Source organism: Scylla paramamosain, chromosome 21 (genome assembly GCF_035594125.1).
Source record: "Scylla paramamosain isolate STU-SP2022 chromosome 21, ASM3559412v1, whole genome shotgun sequence".
Classification (NCBI taxonomy): Eukaryota; Metazoa; Arthropoda; class Malacostraca; order Decapoda; family Portunidae; genus Scylla; species Scylla paramamosain.
This window is the reverse complement of record NC_087171.1, coordinates 12,158,267-12,185,766: the sequence shown is the minus strand read 5'-3', so window position 1 is coordinate 12,185,766 and position 27,500 is coordinate 12,158,267. Positions and strand designations below refer to the sequence as shown.

Below are 27,500 nucleotides of genomic sequence, written 5' to 3'. Positions count from 1 at the left end.
GACTTTCTTTCTATTTTTTTTTTCCCCAGAGAGAGGCAGAGAGAGAGAAAGAGAGAGATAATTCCCTCGATCCTTCTCACCTCGGTCATTGGGGAAGATAAATAAAGGGGAATGAATGAGTGAAAGAAGGAAGGAAGGCAGGCAAGCGTAGTAGCAGTAGTAGTAGCACCAACAGTAGCAGTAACAGAAACAGAGGCGCACAGTTGCAAGTGGCTCTAGTCTTCCTCACTCTTCCTGTTTCCTTTCCTGGAGTCTCGCGGCGAAAGTCACGTAAGGGCGGCGGGAACACTAACAATGGAATTACCTTCACTACCACTAACACGAGAGAGAGAGAGAGAGAGAGAGAGAGAGAGAGAGAGAGAGAGAGAGAGAGAGAGAGAGAGAGAGCAAAAGAACATGTTATATTTCACTCTATTCCAGTCATCCACCACTCTATTTATGCACCATTTTTTATCTGTCATTATTATCAAGTTTGATACCTGATTACTGACCCTGAGGATTTTGTTGATGTCATCCTTGTTAATGCCACCCTTGTTACATTCCTTACAACGGTTAAAGACTTCTATCAGATCCCCCTCTAATGTAAACTAATCACACTGCAAGGAACACTCACTCTATACGCTTGCAGTACATTGACACTCACACTCTTCTCGACTCTCTCAAGATTTACTTTCTCATCAGTAACAGAATGTCCATGTCGTAGCTTCTTCTCCACCTTGATGCAAAGCAGGCAGGCCACGTCCAACTCCTGCGACCCACACCAACCAATCTGCCCCGGAATTCTCGACCAGATGACCTACATTAGATGCTAGATAGTCACGTCCATTGGCTAGAAGGAGACCCCTGCCGCTGCCACTAAGGATCATTTTCCTCAATATTTCGTCCTCTTAACACATTTACCAGACTCTTGTGGAAGGTATTGGGTTTTTCACGATTCTAGTGGTGATTCAACACGTATTCCACTCCATCAGTGCGATAAATACACATGAAAACCTGACTAGTCATCTCTGTGGCCTTTGAAAACAGTCTTGATGAGAGAATGGAGTTTGAATAAATTTTGCCTGGAGGCTTAAGACTGTTCAGAGACGCTTTGTTCTCTCACACGGACTGTTTTGAAAGGCCACGGAGATAAGTCGAGTTCTCGTGGCTGTAGAAAGCTGGTTAAACTGTCACAGGAATCATGAAAACATTTAAAAACTCAAATAACTTTCACTGGAGCTTGTTAAAAGTGACCGACAGCTAGACAGCTAAACTTCCGACCATTTTCTTATTTGTCTTCAATTTTAACCGATATCTATACAAGGAACGCTGTTTTTTACTATCTTTCACCACCTTTGCCTGTCTTTACTATCTTTACAGTTTCCCTCAAGCCCTCTCTTCCGCATTTCATTTGCAATTCTTCACAACCCCAATCCGGTCTCAGTATTCATAACAAGTTCTGGGTGTTTGTAGCGCGCATAATATTCTGTAGACCAAGCTTGTCCAGAGAAAGCCCGCGTTATACTCGTATCAGATAGCCTCGCAATGAACGGCGGTCATATAGAAGTGTGAGGGAAAGACGGGGCTGGGTTTCCTTTGGTGGCAGAAGCAGTGACGAGAAAGTGAAGGAAGGAAGCGAGGAAGCGAAGAAGCGTCTGGCCTGAGAAGAAGACGAGGAACGGACGTGTATTGTGACTGTGACTTACCCGCTATTGTTTTGCCCCCTTCCCTCCCTCTCCCTCTCCCCTCCTACACCCCCTCCCCCACTCCCCCGGTTCGTGGTCTCTTTCGTTTCCTTTCTCTTCCTTTCTCTTCATGTCTTCCCTTTCTAGTTTCCCTTCCTTCATGTTTCTCCTCATTCGTCCTTCCCGTTCCATCTCTTCTTCGTCTACTTTCTTTTCTTCTTTGACTAGTTTCCCTTTCCATTCTTCTTCGTCTGCTTTTCTTTCTTTTTTCTTCAATTAGTTTCCCTTTTCCATTTCTCCTTCGCCTCCAATCCTCTCCACTTCTTCCTTCACCTTCTTGTCTCAGTATTTCTTCTTCTTTTCTACGTTTTCTTAGTTCTTCTTGCCCTTCCCTTTCCACTTCCACGCCCTATTGTCTCCTATTCCTTCTACGCTTCCTTCTCCCCCTTCCCATCCCTTCAGTGCGCCTCGGCCGGTCCATTCAGTACCTCCCTTCCCTCCTTCCCTCCCCCTTCTCTTCTTCGTACACTTGGCGCATCACCCAAACCAGAAGAGAAGCAAAAAGTCGCCCTCCTGACATTCCCACCTGCGCATCTGCTGCTGCTGGTGCTGAGAGAGAGGGGGGAGGAGGCAGGGTTGTAAATAACTTTCTCAAGGTAAAATGTGAAAAAAAAAAGGAATTTCTCATGTAGGTAAGATAAGGTTGTTTGTCCTGAATGCCTCAACGAGAGAGAGAGAGAAAGAGAGAGAGAGAGAGAGAGAGAGAGAGAGAGAGAGAGAGAGAGAGAGAGAGAGAGAGAGAGAGAGAGAGAGAGAGAGAGAGATAACTTTCTCATGCTAAAATGTAGAATAAAGGATTCTCTCACTTAGAAAAGAGAGAGAGCGAGAGGGAGAGAGTGAGTGAAGATTATTATTGAATTAGGCGGCTCCTTTATCTTTTTTTATCTACTTGAGAGAGAGAAAAAAAAAACTTTCTCATGCCAAAATGTAGGAAAAAAAAACTTTCCCACGTGAAAAAAAGAGAAAATAGAGACAGACTGATTTGCTTATTATTAAATTAGGCAGTTTCTTTCATTTTTTCATCTACTTATCTATTTCTTTTTGCTTTTTTATCTATTTTTCTATCTGTTCGTTGCCTAAACATTATTATTATTATTATTCTTTAATTTCGTAATCTATTTATTTATTTATTATTCTATTTTATTTTATTTATTTATTATCATTTTTTTCACCTAATCAATACTAGACATTATTATCATACGGTATTTAACGACTGGTGGTTCTCCCTACTCCTACGCGACCCACATCGTGACTTGTGGCGGTAAATGTCAGCGTGGCAGCGAAAGGAAGAGAAGAGGCCCCTGTGTGGAAACCGTAAGAAAGTTAGGAAAGTTTGAATCCGACGAGGAAGGACCGCATTTTGAGGCCACGGAGGAAAGGCTGCGCTGGGTTGAGGAAGATCCAAACTTAAAGATACGAAGGAAAAAAAAAAAAAAAAAAAGTGGGGGGAGTGGAGGGTTAAGAAGAAGGGTTTTGAAGCAAAAAATAATTAAATTTGAAACTAAAGAGAGAAAACGGTGCTGGAAAATATAGAAGATATACAGAAGGAAGATACAAACTTAAAGAAAAAAGAAAAAAATATGAGAAAAAAATCGTTTGAATCAAAAAAAAGAAAAAAACTGAGATGGTACTGAAACTTGAAACTTAGAAAAAAATAAAATAAATAAATAAAAATAGATAAATAAATAAAATAAAGAAGGAAAAGAGGAAGAATGGTTTGGAAATGAAGGTTGAAATTAAGAGGGAAGATGGTACTGGAAAATATTCGTAAGGAAGACTCAAACTTCAAGATAAATAAAAAGGAAAAGAAGAAGCGTTTCGTCTAGGAAAAAAAAAATATATAGATTTAGAGCTAAGAAGAGTAGACGGTGGTGGAAGGTTTAAAGATGGAAGCTTGTTTGAACTAAAAAAAAAAAAGAGTGAGTTTTGAATCTAAGAAGAAAAAAGACGGCAGTGGATGATTTAAAGAAGACCTTGAGATAAAAGAAAAAAAGAGAGGTTTGAGAGAACAAAAGCTTCAAAAGGGAAGGCAGCATTAAAAGCTCTAATGAAGACTCAAACCTAAAAACTCGAGAGAAAAAAAAAAAAAGATAAGAAGGAAGACAGGTACAAAGCTTCAAAAAGGAAAAGAAGAACCCTCGTTTGAACTAAGTAAAACAGCAAATTTGAAGCTACTAAGAAAAAACTCAAATATACGAAAAAAATAATAATTATGAAGGAAAATACGTGCGTGAGCTTCAAAAGAGGAGAAGATTAGAAGGTACGAAAAAGAAGTTGCATTTGAAGTTAGAGAGAGGGAGAAAGAGAGAGAAACAAAAAAAAATAAAATGAAAGTACATGTAAAACCAAAAAAAGTAAAAGCTGGATGTGAAACAATAAAAAGAAAAGGAAAAAAAAATGGATTGGTCGCATTGAAGAAAGACATTTGAAGGTAGAAAGGAAATTGATAAAGGGCAACAACATTTGTCACATATAGAATTAAAAGGTACGACATTCACAACTATGGAAATAAAAAAAGCTTCTTACGTCACCAGAGGAACAACAAAGAAGAAGAAAAAGAAAAAGAGGAGGAAGGAGAATAGCAGTGTTACGTTTTATCATTGCAGAACGAATGTAACGAAAATAAATAAGGAAAATAAGTAATGAAGTAAATAGATAAATGAATAAAAAAATATACTTATAAATAAGATAAAAAAAGAGTAAGAAGAGGACAAGAAGAAGTAAATCACATAAAACAGAGGAGGAGGAGGAGGACAAGAAGACGAAGAGAAGAAGAGGAATAAGAAGAACGAGGACAAGAACAAGAACAAAAAACAAGGACAAGAACAGGAACAAGAACAAGAAAAAAGAAGGAAAATAACAAGAACAGGAAGAACAAGAAAATTAAAGAAGAACAAGAACAAAATAAACCGAACAGATTGTTGGCTTGTTCAGAGAGAGAGAGAGAGAGAGAGAGAGAGAGAGAGAGAGAGAGAGAGAGAGAGAGAGAGAGAGAGAGAGAGAGCTTTCCCGGGCAGTGGGCAGAGGAGAGAAAGTTTTGTGGGCATCTTTCTATAGGCTTAGAGAAGGGAAAGTGGTGTGTGGGGGGGAGAGAGGAGATGGTAGTGGTGGTGATGGTGGTGGTGGTGGTGATGGTTGTGGTTTGGGGGAAGGGAGGGCTGGAGTGAGAAATATTTGTACACACCATAACCAGAAACACTCAATCTGATACGTGTGTGTGTGTGTGTGTGTGTGTGTGTGTGTGTGTGTGTGTGTGTGTGTGTGTTTAGTTAGGTCTTTGGTTCTTTTCTTTTCTTTTCTTTTTCTTTTTTTTTTCTTAGCTTTGAAAATAATGTGCTATGAATTCTACTTATTAATTCTCTCTCTCTCTCTCTCTCTCTCTCTCTCTCTCTCTCTCTCTCTCTCTCTCTCTCTCTCTCTCTCTCTCTCTCTCTCTCTCTCTCTCTCTCTCTCTCTCTCTCTCTCTCTCTCTCTCTCTCTCTCTCTCTCTCTCTCTCTCTCTCTCTCTCTCTCTCTCTCTCTCTCTCTCTCTCTCTCTCTCTCTCTCTCTCTCTCTCTCTCTCTCTCTCTCTCTCTCTCTCTCTCTCTCTCTCTCTCTCTCTCTCTCTCTCTCTCTCTCTCTCTCTCTCTCAGGATCATGTGTTATACACTTGGAGAGGAGGAAGAGGAAGAGGAAGAAGGAGGAGGAAGAGGAGGAGGAGGAGGAGGAGGAGGAGGAGGAGGAGGAGGAGGAGGAGGAGGAGAAGACTAATTGTGAGAAAATAGAGGAGGAAAGGAGGAAGTAAGGTACTGTGTCATGAAGAGAGAGAGAGAGAGAGAGAGAGAGAGAGAGAGAGAGAGAGAGAGAGAGAGAGAGAGAGAGAGAGAGAGAGAGAGAGAGAGAGAGAGAGCGGAGGGGAGAAGAGACTCAATAATAACTAATAATAACATTTTCTCTTATGGAAGCATTTCTGTTCAAATTGTTGTCTTTAGGTTTCTATTAATAGCTTTACTACAATTATACAGGCTACTACTACTATTACTACTACTACTACTACTACTACTACTACTACTACTACTACTACTATTACTATTAATTATATCGCTATCACCGCCATCATTACCATTCCTAACATCATCTTCATCCCTACTACTACTACTACTACTACTACTACTACTACTACTGCTGCTACTACTACTACTAGCATCACCACCATCATCACCTCACCGATACTCTTATGTAAGTTATTATATTATTATTATTATTATTATTATTATTATTATTATTATTATTATTATTATTATTATTATTATTATTATCGTTATTAACAGTGGTATCATTTCAAAGTTGAGATCATGTTCATTCAATGTTTTACTGATTTTTTTCCTCTTTATATAATCTCGTTATTCCGCAAGTTAATAATATATACACTCACTTAAAAGAAAATTGAACTTAATTACAAACTGATAATATTTTTTCTCTTTTTCTTAATGTGAACGAATGAAAGTATGAAAGCTTGGGTCAAAGATCTCGTTATCCTCTCTCTCTCTCTCTCTCTCTCTCTCTCTCTCTCTCTCTCTCTCTCTCTCTCTCTCTCTCTCTCTCTCTCTCTCACTCTCTGACACACCTTTTCCTTATGCCCAGCAGGAAGGAAAGTGATGAATGGACAGGTAGTGTGTGTGTGTGTGTGTGTGTGTGTGTGTGTGTGTGTGTGTGTGTGTGTGTGTGTGTGTGTGTGTGTGTGTGTGTGTGTGTGTGCGTGCCCAGCCTCCCTCCACAGCCATCCCTCAAGAAGAGAAAGTCTACTGTTATACCTTCTTCTTTCCTCCCTCCTTCCTTCCCTCTTCTCTCTCTCTCTCTCTCTCTCTCTCTCTCTCTCTCTCTCTCTCTCTCTCTCTCTCTCTCTCTCTCTCTCAGGCGGTATCTTCACTCCTTCACCCCTTCCAGTAATAAACACTGGAACTTTTATCTTTTTCTTTTTATCTTTTTTCTTTTTTTTTTATTTTCCTCCTCTCCTACGACTTGCATCTCTTCCTTTGACCTTTTCGAAGCTGGGAATTGAGTGCTTTTCTTTCCTTTTCTTTTCATTATCTGGTCCTTGATCAATGTCCTTGTAGCAGTAAGGACAAGTAGAATAAGTCTGTAGTCTCATAAGAACACAGGTGGAGCTGCAAGAAGCGAACAGGCCTATATGTGGCAGCTCTTTGGCTGAAACACACACACTTACGTATATCCACCTGTCATTCCTATTCATATTTACCTAGACCTCTTTTCAATCTCCCTCTGAGCCAAGGAGACAAGGGTTTTGAGTGGCCGCTAAACAACAAGTGGTTAGTGAATTTCTGAGGGTAAAAGTCCAAGAGATCTGCGAGTCCTCTTAAGAAGTGGAGATGAAACACTGACAGCAAGGTATCGAAACATAATGAGATTTAAGACGAGAAAGTGGAGAACCAAGCGATTAACATGCTAATAACACACACACACACACACACACACACACACACACTCGCCCCGGGCCATCCTTTCGAGTACATTGTATTAATCTGTAAGGAGGAGGAGGAGGAGGAGGAGGAGGAGGAGGATCTGAAGTGGAGAGAGTGTCGAGCAGGAGGAGGAGGAGGAGGAGGAGGAGGAGGAGGAGAAGGAGGAGGAGGAGGAGGAGATGAAGGAGAGGGAGGAGGAGGAGGAAGAGGAGATGGAGGAGAGGGAGGCCATGGAGGGAGGGACGGAAGAAAGGCAGGAATGCTCAAGCTCTTCCTTCCCTCTTCCCACAATGGACATAGAATGACAAGGAAGAAGGAGGAGGAGGAAGAAGGGGGAGGAGAAAGAAGAAAGTAGTGATTTTAAATAGAAACCATTAATTTTGGCATGATATTGTATATTATATTCCGAAGCAATATTGGTTTCCTTTCTTTTATTAATTTCTTTCTTTTCCTTTTTTCTTTCTTTCTTTCTTAGACTCCGATATTTGTTAACTAACTGTAAAACTATTTAGTAAAACATCTAGGAAAAAAGTCAATTAAGCTGATATATATATATATATATATATATATATATATATATATATATATATATATATATATATATATATATATATATATATATATATATATATATATATATATATATATATATATATATATATATATATATATATATATATATATATATATTCTCTTCTGCTTCATTTACTTTCTTTTTATCATCCTTCTTCCTTCTCCTTTTTCCTCCCTCCATTTCCTCCCCGCCCCTCCTCCCTCCCTCTTCTCTCTTTACCTTCTTACCTCCGTCTACCTGAATGTAACCTCCTCCTCCCCCCCCTCCTCCTCCTCCTCTTCCTCCTCCTGTCCTACTTCCAAAGCCTAAAAACGTTTGCCCTGCGGCGCCTCCTCTCCTCCTCCTCCTCCTCCTCCTGCTTTTCCTTCACTTTTACTCTCTCAAGAAGATTAGTTCGTGGTTTGGGTTTCAGTTCATTAATTTCCTCAAACACACACACACACACACACACACACACACACACACACACACACACACACACAACACACACACACACACACACACACACACACACACACACTGTTCATCTTTTTGCTATGTCATTTTTAATTGTGTGTGTGTGTGTGTGTGTGTGTGTGTGTGTGTGTGTGTGTGTGTGTGTGTGTGTGTGTGTGTGTGTGTGTCTCGAACTGCTGCTGTTGCTACTACTACTACTACTACTACTACTACTACTACTACTACTACTACTACTACTACTACTACTACTATTACACTACCACCACCACCACCACCACCACCAGAGTATTTATTGCTAGCGGAAGTAGAGGCTATAGGGCGAGCGAGCGAGGGAGGTAAAAGAGAGAGAGGGAGAGAGAGGGTAGAGGGAGGCGCAGAACACTCCCTCTCCCTCCTTTGAACCACAAGCGAATGAGTGCTAAAAACTATGCATTTGTTTGCGCGTCAGTGAAAGTGCCTGCGGGAAGAAGCGGTGGGGGTTAACGGTGGGAGGACGAGTCGCTATAATGCCGTGAGTCAAGGCAACGTGACCCGCGTGTCGTGTGGGAGGTGACGGGGCGCTGATAGGGACTAGAGGCAGACAGGGGAGGACAGGGGTATTACAGCACGTGTGGGTCTTAAAAAAAGGGAGGAAAAAACTAGTCAGGACTGAAGAAGAGGAAAATTTTACTCTATGAGGATGAACAATATAAACAAGGTATCAGGACTGCATGGGAAGGAGTGGAGGTGTTACAGCACGTGTGAGTCTTAAGAAAGGAGAGAGACTAGACAAGGACTGAGGAGACAAGGAAATCTTAGTGTATGTCTGGCATTTTATCTCGATCTGCCAGTGACTGCAGAGGAAAGGAGCGGGGCGCTAATAGGGAAGCTAAAGTCTTACACTACACGGGGAAGGAGTGAGGGTTGTAACAACACGAGTGGATCTTAAGAAAGGCAGTAAAAATCAGACAGGACTGTAAGAGGGTAAAATCTAAGTAAACGTGTAGAAATCTGTGTCGACTACTCCGTGACTTAAACGAAGATCAGTAAGTAGAGGCAAGAGTGGCTGCTGCAGGACGCGTTGGTTTGAAGTACTAAAGTAAGAGAGAGAGAGAGAGAGAGAGAGAGAGAGAGAGAGAGAGAGAGAGAGAGAGAGGGAGAGAGAGGGAAAGAGAGAGGGAAAAAAAAACTAGCATAAGATTGAAGATGGGAATCTTAGTGCATGTGTGTGGAAATATGTAGATTTTCTTTATGAAAGCGGAAATTTGGTGGATCTCTTTTTTCCGAAAATTTCATGTCCTTGCCCCACACACAAAGAGGAAGAAGTAAAAGAAGAAGAAGAAGAAGAAAGATTGAAGAACTGAAAAATATGCGGTAACGTACGTAATATTATAAATTATACGGTTACAATACTACAAACTGACTCTCTCTCTCTCTCTCTCTCTCTCTCTCTCTCTCCTCTCTCTTCTCTCTCTCTCTCTCTCTCTCTCTCTCTCTCTCTCTCTCTGTCCATGTATAGACAGAACTACGTGTGAAGAAAGTCGAGATTTCACCGCCGCCTCATCGTCGGCTTGTCTGCGTTATTGGATCGTGATGAAGCTGCTAGCGTTGTGGCGAGACGTGTGGTGGTGGTGGTGGTGGTGGTGGTGAAATTTGTGGTATATTGAATCATTAGTATCTTGTAATAAGTTGTTAATGCGGTTTTTCGTCTTCTTGTTCTTCTTTTTCGTTCTTTTCGTCTTGTTGGTATTGTTTGTGGTGGTGGTACTGTTGGTGGTGGTATTGTAGTAGTAAGCAGTAGCAGCAGTAGTAGTAGTAGTTGTTGTTGTTGTTGTTGTCTTAAGAATAGCGAGAGGCAGGAAATTTCTTTACTCTCACTTCCCTCCCTCCCTCCCTCCCTCCCTGTCTCCCTCCTCTCCTTCAGTGATTCCTTCTCCCTTTCTCTCTTTCTTCCTCTTCTTCCTTCTCACTTTCCTTAATTTTTCACTCTTTTCCTTACTATTTTCTTATTTCTTTTTCCTCCTCATCCTTCTCTGCCGCTCCCTACTTAAGTAAAACTGCAGCCAGTCAGTCAGTCAGTCAATCCGAAAGGCCATAAACAGCTATCCAGTTAGTTTGTTAGTCAGTATTCTCAGATTATCCAATTTTTTTAGACACCATTTCAGTCAGGTAGTCAGTCGGCCGTTGTTTTAATCCCCTCATTCACCCACTCACTCAACCATTTAGCTAGTCAGTAAGGAAGCTAGTCAAACCAGTTATTCATTCATTCATTCAGTCGGTCAGTCAGTCAGTCACATTTTAATCATTCAGTCTTTAAACCACTCACTCACTCATTCAGTCAGTCAGTCAGTCAGTCAGTCAGTCAGTCCCTGACTCACTCACTTAAGAGAGGAAACAAGTCACTCTTATTTTCAGTGTGTTTTGGACAATGCAAGTTTCTTTTCCTGGAAGTAAAAAAAAATATAAGTGCATTCTTGACAATCAGAAAATGTGACTATTGTTATGTAGCCTCTTAAATTTTGTTAAGAAGAAAATAATTTATACTCGTATCACTTTTCGGTATCAGGTTCAAGTTTCTCGAAGATTTATATACATATTTTTTTCCCCAATTATTGCTTCTAGTATTTTCTCGTGACTTTATCTAGTTTTTTTTTTTTTATTATTATAAGAAGTTATTATTATTTTTTTTTTCAATTATCACCTCTAATGTCTATTTTGACTAGTTTTTATATCATGTAATTATTGTAAGAAAGCTCGCTATTGTTTTTTCAATTATTACTTTTAATGTCTTTCTTAGCGATTTTTTTTATTTATTATTATAAAAGAGAAACTATAGTTACCGCTCTGATTTATATATCCATTTTCTTTATTATCTTTTCAATCAAATTTTGTGAAAGAGATCTTCATTTATTGCCTCCAGTCTCTCTCTCTCTTCCCAGTTCTCACAAAACGTATAATTATCGTCCAGATATTCATTCTTCTGAAAACATTCTTAGCAAGACCACGATCATTACAGTCTTCTTCGTTGTACACGCAAGGAAACTTAAGTCACGTTGTTGTTGTTGTTGTTGTTGTTGTTGTTGTTGTTGTTGTTGTTGTTGTTGTTTTTGTTGATGTTGATGTTGTTGTTGTTGTTGTTGTTGTTTTTGTTGATGTTGATGTTGTTGTTGTTGTTGTTGTTGTTGTTGTTGTTGTTGTTGCTCATCTATTTCGTTACCTTCAGGAGCAGCAAGTAAAGAGTGCATTTGTTGCATCCCTCGGTACCTACAGTTTAGCTCTCTCTCTCTCTCTCTCTCTCTCTCTCTCTCTCTCTCTCTCTCTCTCTCTCTCTCTCTCTCTCTCTCTCTCTGTCTGTCACATTATCCAATCGTTTCAGGCAAAAGGAATCAATACCAAACTATTATCTCTCTCGCAGTATCAAAGAATCATCTCTCTCTCAGTATCAGACGGACAATTACCTTCACGTACCAGATAATTATATATTTTCTCACTATCAGTCAATCATCTCTCAGTAACATGTCTACAGTGCGTGTCACATCCCCAGCACCTTGGTCTTCTGATACAAAGCGGCCCACAAGTCTGCACTATTGGGAAAACTAACCTGGTATAAGAATGCACGGGAAAAAAGAGGAAAAATAGAAAACTGGTGAACTATTAACTTCTTTGACATTACGGAAAAATTTTAATCCACAGGAGAAAAAAAAAAAAAATAAAAAAAAAAACTGACAGTTTGCGTTTCCGTCACTCAGGCTTATACCAGGCTAGATTTTCCTCAGTAGTACAGGATTATATTCATCTTCGTACGATGTGACGGTATGAGAGTCACTGGTCTCTCTGGCGTCACTTCTCGAGGCGTGGTTGGTATTTACAGTGATTGCGTGTTGGGCCTCGCGGGGACAGGCTGGGACAGAAGGTGCACGAGATACTTATAGTAGTATATTCATCCTTTCTGACAGATCTTACCCACTGATCCTATTCTCTCTCTCTCTCTCTCTCTCTCTCCTCCTTCTCCTCTCTCTCTCTCTCTCTCTCTCTCCTCTCTCTCTCTCTCTCTCTTCTTCTTCTTCTTCTTCTTCTTCTTCTTCTTCTTCTTTTGTTGTCTTTGTCCTACTCCTCTTTCTCCTCTTCCTCCTACTTCTTTCCCTTCTTCTCCTCCTCCTCCTCCTCCTCCTCCTCTTTGTCATCTTCATTCACTCACTCACTCACACATTAAAATCTCACCAGAAAACGTTCTTCCTGCGAGACAGTCACTGCATCCTTCCTTCCTTCCTTACCTTCATCATGGTCGTGGTGGTCGTTGAGGTCGTCCAGGACACACCACTCCCTTCAGGACTTCAAGATATCCTTCACGTCCTTCACCGGTAAGCGCCACTCAACGTCTTGCCTTACCAGGTGCTGCCGCGACCGCTGCCTTTCTCCAGCAACGCGCAGCACAAACAAACGCGCACGCCCGCACGCACCGCTCTTATATATCGCCGCCGTGAAAGTTGGGACCCGCGATGCTCCCGGGAATGCGCGCCAGGGTCGAGGCTGTCTGGCTGGCTAGCTGACTGGTTGGTTAAGTGACTGGCTGGTTGGTTAGATGAATGTCTGAATGGCTGGATAACTGGTTGGCTGGCTAGCTGACTGGTTGGATGATTGGATGGCTGACTGGCTGACTGGTTGCATGGATGACTGAGTAGCTGATTGGGTGACTGGCTGAGTGGCTGGGTGATTGGCTGGGGTGATGGATGGCTGGCTGATTATTGACTGACTGGCCGGTTGAGTGACTGGCTGGATGGACTGACTGGTTAGCTAGCTGGCTGGATGTTTGGGTGACTGGCTGGCTGGGTGGACGACTGAATAGCTAATTGGGTGACTGAATGGCTAAATGGCTGGCTGGGTGGTTGAATGCTTTGCCTGGTTGGCTGGATAACTGGCTAACTGACTGGTTAATTGGCTGACTGACTGATTAGGTGACTGACTGGATTGGATAATTGGCTGGATGGCTGGATTGATGGTAGACTGGGTGGCTGGATGAGTGAAGGCAACACATGTTTGGTATACAGAGAGCGTAAACCTGCGGTCCCCTCTCTCCCTCCCTCCCCTTCTTCTCTCTCCCCTCTTTTCTCCCCGCCCTCGGCTGCTTACTTCCTTACTCTCGCCTGACGACGCACGCAACGCACGCACATCATATTCATTACGAAACCCAGTCGAAAGCAAACGTTTCGAGCTGAAACAAGTAGGATCTTCCCCTCTCGCTGACTTTCTCCTCTGATGCCCAGCCTTCCTTGCGTCTCCCGGCACGCCACGCTTCCCCCCTCGGGCTGCGCACCTATTCCCGCCTCCCGGTGCCCACAGAGGCGCTGCAGGTGATGGATGGGCGCACTGTCGCCTCCCATCCAGGCATTCCCTTTCCTCCTCTCCTCCCGACCTTCCTCATGGGGGTCAGAAAGGCAGTCTTAGTTACTACTGGAAATGTTCTTTTATTTATTAATCTATTTATTTTATTTTATTTTTTTGTGGCGGGGGGTCATTTCATGCATCTGCTCTTTAGGAAGACAATAATGATGGTGGTGGTGACAGTAACAATGATAAGAATAGTAATAATAATGATGATGACGATGACGGTAACACACGAAACTTTAGCTGTTTACTTAAAAATTTCGTAAAAAAACGCATTTTCAGAGAGAGAGAGAGAGAGAGAGAGAGAGAGAGAGAGAGAGAGAGAGAGAGAGAGAGAGAGATAACACACAGAACTTTAGCTCTTTAAATAAAAATTCGTTGAAAGAACACATTTTCAGAGAGAGAGAGAGAGAGAGAGAGAGAGAGAGAGAGAGAGAGAGAGAGAGAGAGTACACACACCTTTCCCGCTCCTTCCTAGGTGACCCGCACAACTCTCTCTTTCAGCGGCGAGGCGAGGCAAGGCGAGGAAGACGAAACGGGCACCAGGAATCCCTCGCTTTCTTTCGCCTATTACAAATTCACAACGACGCGCGTCTGTGTGTGTGTGTGTGTGTGTGTGTGTGTGTGTGTGTGTGTGTGTGTGTGTGTGTGTGCTTAAAAGAGAGAGGGAGTGAGGGGAGCGGAAACAGCCCAACAGACAGACAGACCAATAAATAGACAGTAGATGGACAGTGCCCCACGCAAACATACATACAGACAGACAAATATAGAAAGGGACACATGCACAAAATTAAAGCTACAGTGATGATGGCTATGGTGACGGTAGTATTGGTAGTGGTGGTGGTGGTAGTAATACTGATGGTAGTGAAAATAGCAGTGGTACTGGTGGTGGTGGTGGTGGTGGTGGTGGTGATGGTTGTAGTGGAGGCCGCGGCAGTGTTAGCAAACCCAGTGGTAAAGTTTCTATTTTGACGCAACACTGACGCTTCGCTGCCAATGAAAAATCTCCGTGTGGACTTTCTCGCAAATAGAAAACAACAAGGCAAATATTGTGTTCCTTCCCGATGCAGTGATGGCGTCGATGGTGGTAGTGATACTGCAGCTGTTTATGGTGACAGCTGTCAAACATCCCTTGGACTTAGAGTGATAGACAGACGAGGAGGTAACACTCAGCCAGTCATCAGGTGCTCATCCATCTATGCATCTAATGCTTCACCATGTCATAGACGAGTTAAATAGCTCTTCACTGGAATACTACCTTGTGTGGGTTACGTATTCCAGTAGAGCATAAGTAGACAAATACAGTAATATTAAGCAAGGCCATTACAAGGAAATAAACCAGACGTGCATCCTAAGACACCCTGAAGTGTTGAAGGCCAGACTAACAGTACCCACACAGGAAGGACCATTATGGATGTTTAAGTTTATGTATCAACAGGAAACTGTTCCCTTAGACTAGAGTCAACCCTCTTCACACTACGGCGCCTCAGACAAATGCTTAGACGGAAGACATACAAAAAGTGGCGACTTTCCCAGGATGCAAGACACAACGCCCAATTTAGCCCCAGCATATACCTGACTAGATAACCGAGGCGAGGGCGTGAGAAGACTGCCCATCCGCGTCATCATACCCGGGTACCGCAGCTCCGTTGTGAGGTGAAGCGCTGAGCATTACGCCACACACCCTCAGCCATTAAGCGTGCACCCCCTCTAATGGTCTCCTGAACTAACAGAGATGGGTGGGGGAAAACTGGAGGTGACCTATGTACTAGTGATGATGGCAATGATGATAGTGATGGTAGTGATGATGAGGGGTGGGTTTTACATACAGTTCATGACAACGTGAACATAAAAAAACATAGGAAAGCTGAAAAGACCGATAGTTGACTTACTATCCATCACTATTACTATTACTATTCCTTCTATCAGTGATTGTGGTACAGGATGAGGAGGGTTAATCGGCTGACTGATATTTCGGCGCCACAGCAGCGAGGTCATATAACGCTCGGGAGAAGAAGAGATAGAAAGAGAAGGAGAACTCTTGTGAATAAAGATTTAAGAGGACAGTGAGATGGAGGAAGCAAGAAGACGTGCCAGCTCGGGCAGAGAAAGTGACACAGATGGAAGGAATGATGGCAAGGAAGGAGGCTGTAGAAAGAAGAGGAGGAGGAGGAGAAGGAGGAGGAAGAGGGAGAATGGGGGAGAAGTACAACCTTGCAAGGACCAAAAGGTCTGTTGCTGTTTGGCTTTCCCTTCGTATTCCTTTTGTATTCCTTCTCCTCCTTCCCCTCTTTTTACTACTAACACTACTACTACTACTACTACTGCTACTACTACTACTACTACTACTACTACTACTACTACTACTACTACTACTACTGCTGCTGCTGCTGCTGTTGCTGTTGTTGCTACTATTATTACCACTACAGTATCTCTCTTTCTCCTGCCTCTACTAACTACTACTACTGCTACTGCTAATACTACCCTTCCTCATTGCTCAGTCTTCCTCTTAACGCTCTATTATCTATTGTCTCTTACGACCGTTTGGCGAAAGGAAGGAAGGATGGAAGGGAAGGAAGGAAGGAAGGAAGGAAGGAAGGCAGGAAGAAATGAAGGAAGGAAGGAAGGGGCATCTGCTGGAGAGACACGCGAGACCCCGGAACTGTTTTGTGTACGGAGAGGAAATAGAAACTTTGTTGTGACGAACGAACTTTCTGTATGTATGTATGTTTGTATGTCTGTAGGTATGCTGGTAGGTACAGTAGTAGGTGTGTGTGTGTGTGTGTGTGTGTGTGTATGTGTGTGTGTGTGTGTCAAAGTTTTTCGGTATTTCTTGACCAAAAAAAATAGCTAAAAACTTTGACACACACTCACACACACACACACACACACACACACACACACACACACACACACACACACACACACACACACACACACACACACACATACACACACACACACACACACACACACACACACACACACACACACACACACACACACACACACACACACACACACACACACACACACACACACACACACCTGGGGCCATCTTTTCTAGTAGTATATTGTACTAATCTGTCAGGAGGAGGATGAGGAGGAGGAGGAGGAGGAGGAGGAGGAGGAGGAGGAGGAGGAGGAGGAGGAGGAGGAGGAGGAGGAGAAGGAGAAGGGAAGGTAAAAAGAGGAGGAGGAGGAGGAGGAGGAGGAGGAGGAAAGAACAAGAACAAGAAGCGAAGGTGCGATATAGTGACTAAAAACCTAACAAATAAAACAGATAAAAAGAAAAACGAAAAAGGTGTATGAAGACAGTTGAGGGACAGGTATGACAGACAGACAGACAGAGAGACAGACAGGCAGACAGGCAGGTGTTCTGCTGAGACAGGTTTTCCCCTTCAGGTAACGAGGTGTGGACCCTGCCTTCCATCGCAGTCACGCTCAATGTACACTGGAGGTCATAAGGCGAGGAACCTTCTACACTCCAACTGTTGCTAAGCTCTTCCTTTTATTCTGAAATCCCTTGATCTGCCGGCAATCTTTACAAAAACGTGACAACTTATAGATTCTCCTCTTCTTCCTCTTCCTTCCTCATAGATCCTCCTCCTGAATATCCTCCTCCACCTCCTCCTCTTCGTCCTCCTTTCTACTTCTTCCTTCCTTGAGATTAAGTAGAAAAGAAAGAAGCAGTTTATTTGGTTATTCTCCTCCTCATCCTATTTATTCTATCCATCTAACTGTCCGGCGGTGCGTTTGTCTGACTGTCTGTCTCTATAACTAATATATTATCATCACTCTGGGCTAGAAACGTAATGAAACTGTAACTTCCTTTCTCGGCTTTGAAAGAATATCTATATTTTTCAGTCCTATTTCCTGCACCAGTAACTCCACCCCATTGCAAGGATAGGCATATTTCATACGTCTTGGAAATGTATTGTCCACTGGGGCGTCATATTTCAATAGGCTTTAGTGCAAGTTATTGGTGATTTTCAAGAGTGTTTTTATGATTCTTGTAGCAGTTCAACATGGATTCTGCATAACTATCAATGGAGAAAATACACCATGTTACATTATCTCTCTCTCTCTCTCTCTCTCTCTCTCTCTCTCTCTCTCTCTCTCTCTCTCTCCTCTCTCTCTCTCTCTCTCTCTCTCTCATGACCCCTTCACACCCACCTTACCACTTGTTGCTGCCCACACTTTCTCTCTCTCTCTCTCTCTCCTTCTCTCTCTCTCTCTCTCTCTCTCTCTCTCTCTCTCTCTCTCTCTCTATTATAATAATGATAATAATAATAATAACAATAATAATAATAATAATAATAATAATAATATTAATAATAATAATAATAATAAAAATAATAATAATTACTATTATTATCATTATCATTATTATTATTGTTATTAGTAATAGTAGTAGTAATAGTAGTAGTAATAGTAGTACCAGCAGCAGCAGCAGCAGCAGCAGCAGCAGCAGCAGCAGCAGCAGTAATAGTAGTGGTGATACGATGGAGGCAATGATAAGTGGTGGTCGTAGTGGTGGTAATAGCAGTAATGGTGGTAGTACTGGTGGTGGTAGTAACAGCAGTAATGGTAGTAATAGTGGTTGCGGTGGTAGTAGTGATAACAGTGATGATAGTAGTGGTGATCGTACTGATGGTGATGGTGGTGGTGGTGGTGGTGGTGGTGGCGGCACTGGAGGGGTCGTGGGAAGGGCGCTCAGGATCGCTTAAGATAGGCGCTCCCACTTTCTCTCTTGTAGCATCTTCCACTGGAGCCTTCCGCCCTTCCTTACTTCCCTCACTTTCTATTTTTAGGCCCCCCCGTCCCCCCCCCCTCTCTCTCTCTCTCTCTCTCTCTCTCTCTCTCTCTCTCTCTCTCTCTGGCAGTGGAGTTATAAAGATGATGATGATGACGATGTTTTAGAGCTGGGTTATATAATTATAGAGTAAGCTATGTGAGGAGGACTAGACTGAGCTCTTAAGTATGAGAGACCTGTTAGTGTGAAAAGATAATCTCTTCATAATCAATCAAATCAAGTAAGCATTATTTCACCTTTCCCATCGTTCATTCATACCACCACTCTCATAGGAACATCAGAACATTAAGGTTGGTGCACGACGGCTTACATGTGGCAGTCCGTATATGAAGCATTTCTTCTTATTTCCACCTCTCATCCTCATCCACAAATTAGTTTAATCTCCTTTTAAAGCTCCCTAATGACCTGATTCCTGAGTCCACTCCATTCATCTACCACTATTTTAAAACCAATTCCTTTCTATCTCTTCTTTTTGTGTGTGTTTGTGTGTGTGTGTGTCCTATCCTGAGAATTTTTGCTTAATTAAGTGACCCTGAGTCACTTTCCCAATACCGCTGATAGCCAACCTGGGTGCGTGCATTTCTCAAAAGTTGCCAGAAGGGTGCATGAACTTAGAAAAGGTTGAAGAAACACTGCCCTTTACCACTTAAAAACCTTTTCATCTAACTTTATCACGGTTGAATTCTTTATTTCTTGTCCTATCCTGATTTTTGATCCTGAGAATTTTACTTAAGTCATCTATACCATCTAAATATTCCTGTCTTGAAATTTTGTCTTTCTCATCCCATTCCATAACAGCCTCGCATTCAAACAGGATATTATTGTATTTTACTCCCGCACTCCACTATTAACCTCAGAATTACAGTGCTTAGCTAATAGAGACACTGGGAGAGGGAGGAAGAGGGAAAGGGAAGGGGTGAGGAGAGGGGAAAGTATGTGACAAGGTAAGCGAGTCAAGTTAACGCGTATAAACTGGTTCGAAGCGTCATCTGTGGAAGCGACACACACACAAACACACACACACACACACACGCTAATAAGTAATAAGAGTGAAAGTGTGTCTGTGGCGCAGCGTGGGCGGGGGATGAGGGGTAGGGATACATAATGAGTGTATTGGAAGAGTTAAGACAGATTGGGTCACGAGATTATACGTGAAAATCTTCTACTTCCGCGTCTCAAGTATTACTATTATTGTGGTGATGGTGGTGGTTGCAGTAGTTCTGGTAGTAGTAAGAGATATAAAATCACTGGTATGAGAAGTAGTTTAGTGATAGTAATAGTCATACAAGAAGCACTCAGTCTTTTAGAAGTAGTAGTGGTAGTAACAGAAGTAGTAGAAGGTCGGGGATAGAGGGCAGCGTCGTTCAATCACCTTCCCATAGGCAGCAGAGCGAGTACCTTATTCCCACCATCGCCTTTATGTGGTAAGAGGGAGCATGTGAAGACTTAACAAATGCGTATACATAGGATGGTTAACAGAGAGAGAGAGAGAGAGAGAGGGAGAGAGAGAAATACAGCGATAATCATGACTGAGCCTATTTTAAATTGATACGGTGATGCGCTGATTCGGATTGTGACTGTTTCAAGCGTCCTGCAAGTTAGTTAGTGAGTTTATTGACAAAAGAACACAGATTATATAAATAAAATGTGTTTTTTCTTCCATTGTTGAGGGAAGGAATGTATGTATAACCACTCAATACATCGAAAACATGACTACACGCTTTTTTTTTATATATATATATATAAGAGTATTATCATATTTAACTCCGGCAAAACTACTAATAAGCATGGGGTATCTTTTACTCTCTCTCTCTCTCTCTCTCTCTCTCTCTCTCTCTCTCTCTCTCTCTCTCTCTCTCTCTCTCTCTCTCGTAAACTGAGCAAGCCGTGATTATATCTCGCTCAGGAAAATAAGACAAAATAGAGAGACACTGAAGAAAGTAGAGACCGCTGGCAAATGATCTTAGAAATTTTTTTGTTCTCCATTGTCACGATTGGAGATTGTTATTATTATTATTATTATTTTTCTCTTTTTTTTTTTGTAGCATTGTTCTCACTTGTTTGGGTGTAAGTTTCCTGGTTTATCTCTCTCTCTCTCTCTCTCTCTCTCTGTAGGTACGGATGAGAGAGAGAGAGAGAGAGAGAGAGAGAGAGAGAGAGAGAGAGAGAGAGAGAGAGAGAGAGAGAGAGAGATTTTCCTTTAAAACAAACAGACGTCTTTTTATTTATTTATTTCCTTTAAGTAAGTGTCTCTGTATGTCTGTCTATCTGTGTGTGTGTGTGTGTGTGTGTGTGTGTGTGTGTGTGTGTGTGTACTTCTGTTTGTCTTAACGCATGACCGTGATCGAAAACCTGTTTGAGTGACCTAGACCACCACCACCACCACCACTATACCTTCTCCTCCTCCTTCCTCCTCCTCCTCCTCCTCCTCCTCCTCCTTCGAGTCATGGCGTGTTGGATCCAGTCATGGTCGCTGGCGGCGTTCCTTCTGCAGTTGGCGGGTTTTTATTCACTTTCACGGGCTCATCTTCATTTTACGACCCTCCCTCCCCCATCACCACCACTACCATCACCACCACCGCCGCCGTCGCCGCCGCCACCGCCACTACTACCACCATCACCGCCACCTCAACTTTCCCTCGCAAGAATGTTATCGATGGTGCTTCCCTTTAATGCTTTACACTTTTATACTCGTCTGTACTTACGCATCAGTTGTTTATTCTGTTATGTTGTGTTTTCTTCTTTTATTCGTCTGGTTTAATAGTGAGCTGCATTATGTTTTATTTTATCATTCCCTGTGTGTGTGTGTGTGTGTGTGTGTGTGTGTGTGTGTGTGTGTTATTCATATGTGTTTCTTTCAGTATATTCATAGTACGTATATTATGTTTCTTTTTTTCTTTATTATTGTTACTTATTCATATATTCTATCGTCTCGTGTTTTCTTCTGTTCTTATAATTTCTTTTTGTCTCAATATGTGTTTGGTATTTTTATTCATTTATTTATATATATTTTTTTGTTTGTTTTATTGTTGTTTTTCACATGCCTTCATCTGTTCATTCTCGTATCTTCTGTTTTATTGACGTTTCTCACAACACATGTATATTACGGTGTTTTTATTTAATGTTTCTATTCCTGCATACGTACCTTCATGTTTCTCTCAATACATGTATATCATAGTATTTTGATTCACTTATTTCATATTTTTATTTTTGCATCTCGTAATACATAACTCACTCGTCTATCCACCATCCGGGAGGAAAGAAGGATGGTGCTGGCCGAGCGGTGAGCAGACCGCCCCAGCGAGGATTTGAACTGGGACCCGGGGACTCGAAACCAAGCGATAGCCACCACACACACACACACACACACACACACACACACACACACATTCTCCTAAATATATAAATAAATAAATAAATAAAATCAATAAATAAGTAAGAAATAAATGAATAGATAAATAAAATACATACATAAATCAATAAATGAATAAATAAATAATTCAATAGAGGAGAGAGAGAGAGACGGAGAAAGAAAGAGGAAGAGAGTTTTTTTCTAGAATTTTATACTAGTAATTAATTGATACTTATGTTATTATAAGCAAGACATAGTGAATCAATTTCTCTCTCTCTCTCTCTCTCTCTCTCTCTCTCTCTCTCTCTCTCTCTCTCTCTCTCTCTCTCTCTCTCTCTCTCTCTCTCTCTCTCTCATAAACCAAGAATTGCGTATGTCTAAGATAAAAAGGAAACGGTTTTGTTGTCACTCGAAAAAAAAAAAAAGGGTTGGGGAGGAAAGGGTTTAAAATACCTGAGATTTAAGAGAAGGTCGGACAGATTTATGGACAGGAATGAAAGATTATGGAAAAAAGATGGTAATACGGTGAATAGAAGGTACTTTGTATGGATCCCATTATATAACCCTCTGGAAATCTCTTATCTCTTTATCTTCTTATCTCTCTCTCTCTCTCTCTCTCTCTCTCTCTCTCTCTCTCTCTCTCTCTCTCTCTCTCTCTCTCTCTCTGTACCTTCCCGTCGGTGGGAGTCCTGACGAGGCGCGCCAAACTTTCTTCTCGCCCACACACGTGCCCGGGGCGGCTTTCACAAATTTCCTTTATTCATTCCTCTCATCACTATTCACTGCGCCCCGACGACCTCCCTCCCTCTCTCTCTCTCTCTCTCTCTCTCTCTCTCTCTCTCTCTCTCTCTCTCTCTGTCTCTCTCTCTCTCTCTCTCTCTGATCTTGTTTTACTTTGCTGTTTTTGTTTTATTCTTTTTTTCTTTTTGATGGTTTCATTTTTTTCTCTCCCAGATTGCACAACAGAACGTGATAGCAATCTCTCTCTCTCTCTCTCTCTCTCTCTCTCTCTCTCTCTCTCTCTCTCTGGTATTATAATAGGAATCATTTTTATTCTTTACTCACTAATTTTTTTTTACATTGTGTGTGTGTGTGTGTGTGTGTGTGTGTGTGTGTGTGTGTGTGTGTGTGCGCACACGCATGACCTTGCTCTTGAAGGAAAAAACTGGCTCACTTCAGCACCACCACCACCACCACCACCACCACACACTACTCAGCACATTATGATATTTGTGCATTACGTAGCACCAGCAACAAGGGCAGTGTGACATTGAGGTGGGTTTTAGACGAGAGAGAGAGAGAGAGAGAGAGAGAGGAGAGAGAGAGAGAGAAGAGGAGAGAGAGGAGAGAGAGTGAGAGAGAGAGAGACCTAAGTGGAGGCTTATGTATGCAGTGAAAAGAAAGGGAAACATGCATGTAATGGGTGTGACTGGGGGTAGTTCAGGCCTGTTCAAGATGAGAGACGAGGAGTGTGTGCAGGAATAGGATGCTGCAGATGGATCTACCCGGCAGGGAAAAGAGAGGAAGGCCTAAGTGAAGGTTTATGGATGTAGTGAAAGACGTGTTTGTAATGGATGTGTTTGTAATGGGCGTGTTAACTATGTACTAGTAACCACGCTCTAGAGCCCTTCCAGCACGCTCTGGTGGAAGTTACTGCAGTTTTCAAGACTGTTTCCACCATTTTCTAGTGATAATTTAGCTAAAATTCTGTATCACGAACGAAAAAGAAAAAAAAAAATGAGAGCTAAAGAAATCAACTCTGTACCTTTCGAAAACACTCCTCGTGAGAGAACAAAACATTGGGGTTTGCTTGTTCATATGTTCGAATCATTTGAATCACTTGAAACTCTGAACCCAACAGCCGGGAGTCGTGGGGCCGCCTCACTGTTAAGCCTGGCGTGGGCGTGGCGTGGATGGCGGCAGTGTTTATATTCCTTCCTTCCAACCCGTGTTTCTGGTACAGTAGGAGCCGTGTCCCAGTGTGTTCATATGGCTGTGTGCGCGTGTGCAGCTTCCTCTCCTTCGTATCCACCAGTGCAAGGTAATAGATTAATCCAGGTATAAATAGAATAGTAGATTATGGTGTTGATTGTGGTGTCACTAAATTGTCACGTAACTGGTGATTTGGTTTATATAAGTGCTTTTCACTAAATACCCAATTAGGTAACAAGTGTTGTGGTATGGGTAGCATGGAAGGATTGGTAAAGCGCATGATAATTTGGGAGCATGTTAAGATTTTGGAATTGCATTTCCGCAGCAATCAGATTAACAGCACAGAGAGGAGAGAGAGAGAGAGAGAGAGAGAGAGAGAGGGAGAGGAAGAGAGAGAGAGAGAGAGAGAGAGAGAGATTGACCAAAAAAAAGTTACTTATACGAGACAGTAGGTAAATTACTAAATTAGCAGCGCGGCTCTATTTTCCCTTTTTTTCGGCTTTTAACCCCTACAATGTTGGGGACCTGGTGGGAAAGCGGCGTTTTTTGGATAGGGAGAGCTAAAATAAGCCCAAATACCGCCTCTTATCGACAAAAAAAACAAATAGGGAGCTGCCTGCTGCTGGTGTTACGATGGCCACCATGTTCCTTCCCGTAGGTAACATTGGCAAGACCAAGATCGAGAACATGGCGGCCATCATAACACCAGCAGCAGGCAGCTCCCTACTTGTTTTTGGTGGTAAGAGGCGGTATTTGGGCTTAGTTTAGCTCTCCCTATCCAAAAACCCCGCTTTCCCCACCAGGTCCCCCAACACTGTGAAAAAAAAAAAAAGTAAATAGAGCCGTGCTGCTGATCTAGTAATTTACCTGACAATGAAATGATGGAAGCGGATTGCGAGTTGTTTGATAATTTGGAAGCATACGAAGATTTGGATCTCCGTAGTAATCAAATTAGCAGGACAAGAGAGAGAGAGAGAGAGAGAGAGAGAGAGAGAGAGAGAGAATGAGAGAGAGAGAGAGAGAGGAGAGAGAGAGAGATACTGGTACGAGACGGTGAAATGAAGGAAGCTGCGAGTTGGCCAGTAGCTTACGGCCCTGTTAAATTTATAGAGGCTGGGTGGGTCGAGGAAGTTCCTGAGCTGGGTAGGTGAGGTGGGGCAAGTTAGGCAAGACTAGGCTGGTATTCTATAACGGTGAGCGAAAGTTAGGTAGCTTGTGTAGGTAATACCCCGGGGCGGCGGATCTTGAGGTAATGTGATAATTCTTGTTAGGGTGGACACAAGAGGGATGAGGTTTGGAGGGAGCAGCGGTAGATAGGCAGACCAGTGCAGGATTATGATGAATGGATGAATGGGGGAAAGAAAGGAGAAGAAAAGGGAAATAATATTTTTTTTTTTTTGTGACAATACGAGGTCGTCTCGTCATCCAACGACTGTCTTAGTGTTAGTTGAGGATTTCTGTGCCTCCTCCTCCTCCTCCTCCTCCTCCTCTTTGACCATGCAAAGACCGAAAGATTTTATTACTATTTGGTTTAGTCCCTTATAATCCTCCTCCTCCCCCCCCCCAACACACACACACACACACACACACACACACGTCTGAGTAATTCCTGTCGACACACACACACACACACACACACACGATAAGCAACACCATAATATTAGAGTACTCCTCAACACGTGGCCACAAAATATCGCAACAAAATCATATCGTCAGCAAAAAAATTACACGATGATTCGGGGCGTGATAGCTTGAGGGAAAACTCTGCTTCTCTCTCTCTCTCTCTCTCTCTCTCTCTCTCTCTCTCTCTCTCTCTCTCTGTATGGGCCCTGTGTGTACTGCGCTGTAGAAGGAGCTGTTACTGATTGTTCACGTGTTAGTGTTGTGTTGATAATAGGGTTGTACTGTGCTGTAAGAGAATGTTAGTAGTACGCTTTCTCTCTCTAATTCTGTCTCTTATTCTCTCTCTCTCTCTCTCTCTCTCTCTCTCTCTCACTCTCTCTCTCTCTCTCTCTCTCTCTCTCTCTCTCTCTCTCTCTCTCTCTCTCTCTCTCTCTCACCATCACCAATAAAGTGTCACCCTATCTCCTTGAAAACCAACCCCCAAAAAAGCCACAAACACGAGTATACCGCCATGAAACGAGGAGGAGGAGGAGGAGGAGGAGGAGGAGGAAAGGGAAGATCCGCTTGCGTGCTTTTAGAGTGAGGGAGAGGAAAGAGGCGTGTCATTTCACCTCAAGGTTCGCTTACTCTCTCTCTCTCTCTCTCTCTCTCTCTCTCTCTCTCTCTCTCTCTCTCTCTCTCTCTCTCTCTCTCTCCCCTGCTCTAAATCTACCTTGTCTCGCTTTTTTCCTCTCATATTTCTCTCCCTCCGTCCCTTCCTTTCCCTCCCTCCCTCCCTCTCCCTCTTTCTGTCCCGCCCCTGTCACCGCCCTCGTCCGTCACCTGTCACTCTCTCTCTCTCTCTCTCTCTCTCTCTCTCTCTCTCTCTCTCTCTCTCTCTCTCTCTCTCTCTCTCTCTCTCTCTCAAAATCCCAGTAATTTCCCCCAAAGCTTCGTGGAAAGGTACGTAGTTGAGTAACTACAAACTACAAAAAAATATAAATAAGTTGATTATTGTTGGTTTCGTAAATGGTAAAACTGAAAGAGGTTCTGAATATTTTGAAGTCGAGTGTTTGTCCTTGCTAGAGAGAGAGAGAGAGAGAGAGAGAGAGAGAGAGAGAGAGAGAGAGAGAGAGAGAGAGGGTGGGGTTGATGAGGGGAGAGACTGACAAGAAAGAGATTGATAAGGAAAGACAGCGTTTCTTGAACCGCTTTAAGAAAAAATCGATTAAAATGTTAAAATTCGGTAAGGAAAATATTTACACGAAAACTCTTGCGTAAATGGAAGGAAATTAGGTGTGTAAGGATGAGAGAGAGAGAGAGAGAGGAGAGAGAAGAGAGAGAGAGAGAGAGAGAGAGAGAGAGAGAGAGAGGAATGTGAGGGATGTAGGTCAGTGGTCGTGGTGCATCTGCCTCAAGTTATCCCTGCACTACTACTACTACTACTACTACTACTACTACTCCATTATCATCATCTTCACAACTAGTGCCACCTCTACTACTACTACTACAACTACTACTACTACTACTACTACTACTACTACTACTACTACTACTACTAGCCTTCATGACCATTACTGCTTCCTCTTCCATACTACTACTAATACCACCACCACCACCACCACCACCACCGACACAAAACTAATGATACTCCCTATAAAATTAAAATTATTACAAATAATTATTTGAATGAGAGAGAGAGAGAGAGAGAGAGAGAGAGAGAGAGAGAGAGAGAGAGAGAGAGAGAGAGAGAGAGAGAGAGAGAGAGAGAGAGAGAGAGAGAGAGAGACTCATCCACTGTTTACAATAAATAACAATATTACTCAAAATAACATTTTTGTGACGTGTGTGTGTGTGTGTGTGTGTGTGTGTGTGTGTGTGTGTGTGTGTGTCGATTTAGGACGAGATCCGGGTAACACCTGTTTTCTCCTCCTCCTCCTTCGTCTTGTCTCCTCCTCCTCCCCAAAAGAAAGTACAAAATAGGCCTATGTATTTCAAGGTTAATGAAGCCTAATATATATATATATTTTTTTTTTCGTTTTAAGCCTTGGGAAAAGGAAGCCTACCTCTCTCTCTCTCTCTCTCTCTCTCTCTCTCTCTCTCTCTCTCTCTCTCTCTCTCTCTCTCTCTCTCTCTCGTTTCTTCTATTCGGCATCTTAAGAATTTCTTTCTTCCTCCTCCTTTTCTACTTCCTTCTCTAGTCTTTCATTCAGTTAT

The 27,500-nt window shown here is 42.4% G+C and overlaps 2 protein-coding genes across 17 annotated transcripts in view; one reads left to right on the top strand and one right to left on the bottom strand.

The window, feature by feature from the left end:
• Window positions 1-13,279, bottom strand: part of LOC135111026 (mucin-2-like) — a 40,565-nt gene extending 27,286 nt beyond the window's left edge. Inside the window, exon 1 of one of the 3 annotated variants that reach the window (XM_064023904.1) lies at window positions 12,471-13,279. In XM_064023904.1, the coding sequence (XP_063879974.1) occupies window positions 12,471-12,479 (9 nt within the window). In that variant the 5' untranslated portion in view covers window positions 12,480-13,279. The remainder of the gene's footprint in view (window positions 1-12,470) is intronic. The other 2 variants (XM_064023903.1, XM_064023905.1) reach the window with 2 other exon arrangements.
• LOC135111027 (ribonuclease P protein subunit p30-like) overlaps window positions 1-27,500 on the top strand; it is a 55,015-nt gene that overhangs the window by 16,509 nt on the left and 11,006 nt on the right. For 13 of the 14 annotated variants that reach the window (XR_010273532.1, XR_010273531.1, XR_010273533.1 and 10 more), the window contains exon 1: window positions 23,632-23,790. The exons of the other annotated variant lie outside the window; for it this stretch is intronic. The gene's annotated coding sequence lies outside the window, so the exon portion shown is untranslated. Of the gene's footprint in view, window positions 1-23,631; window positions 23,791-27,500 lie in introns of those variants that run through there. 14 annotated transcript variants of the gene reach the window in all.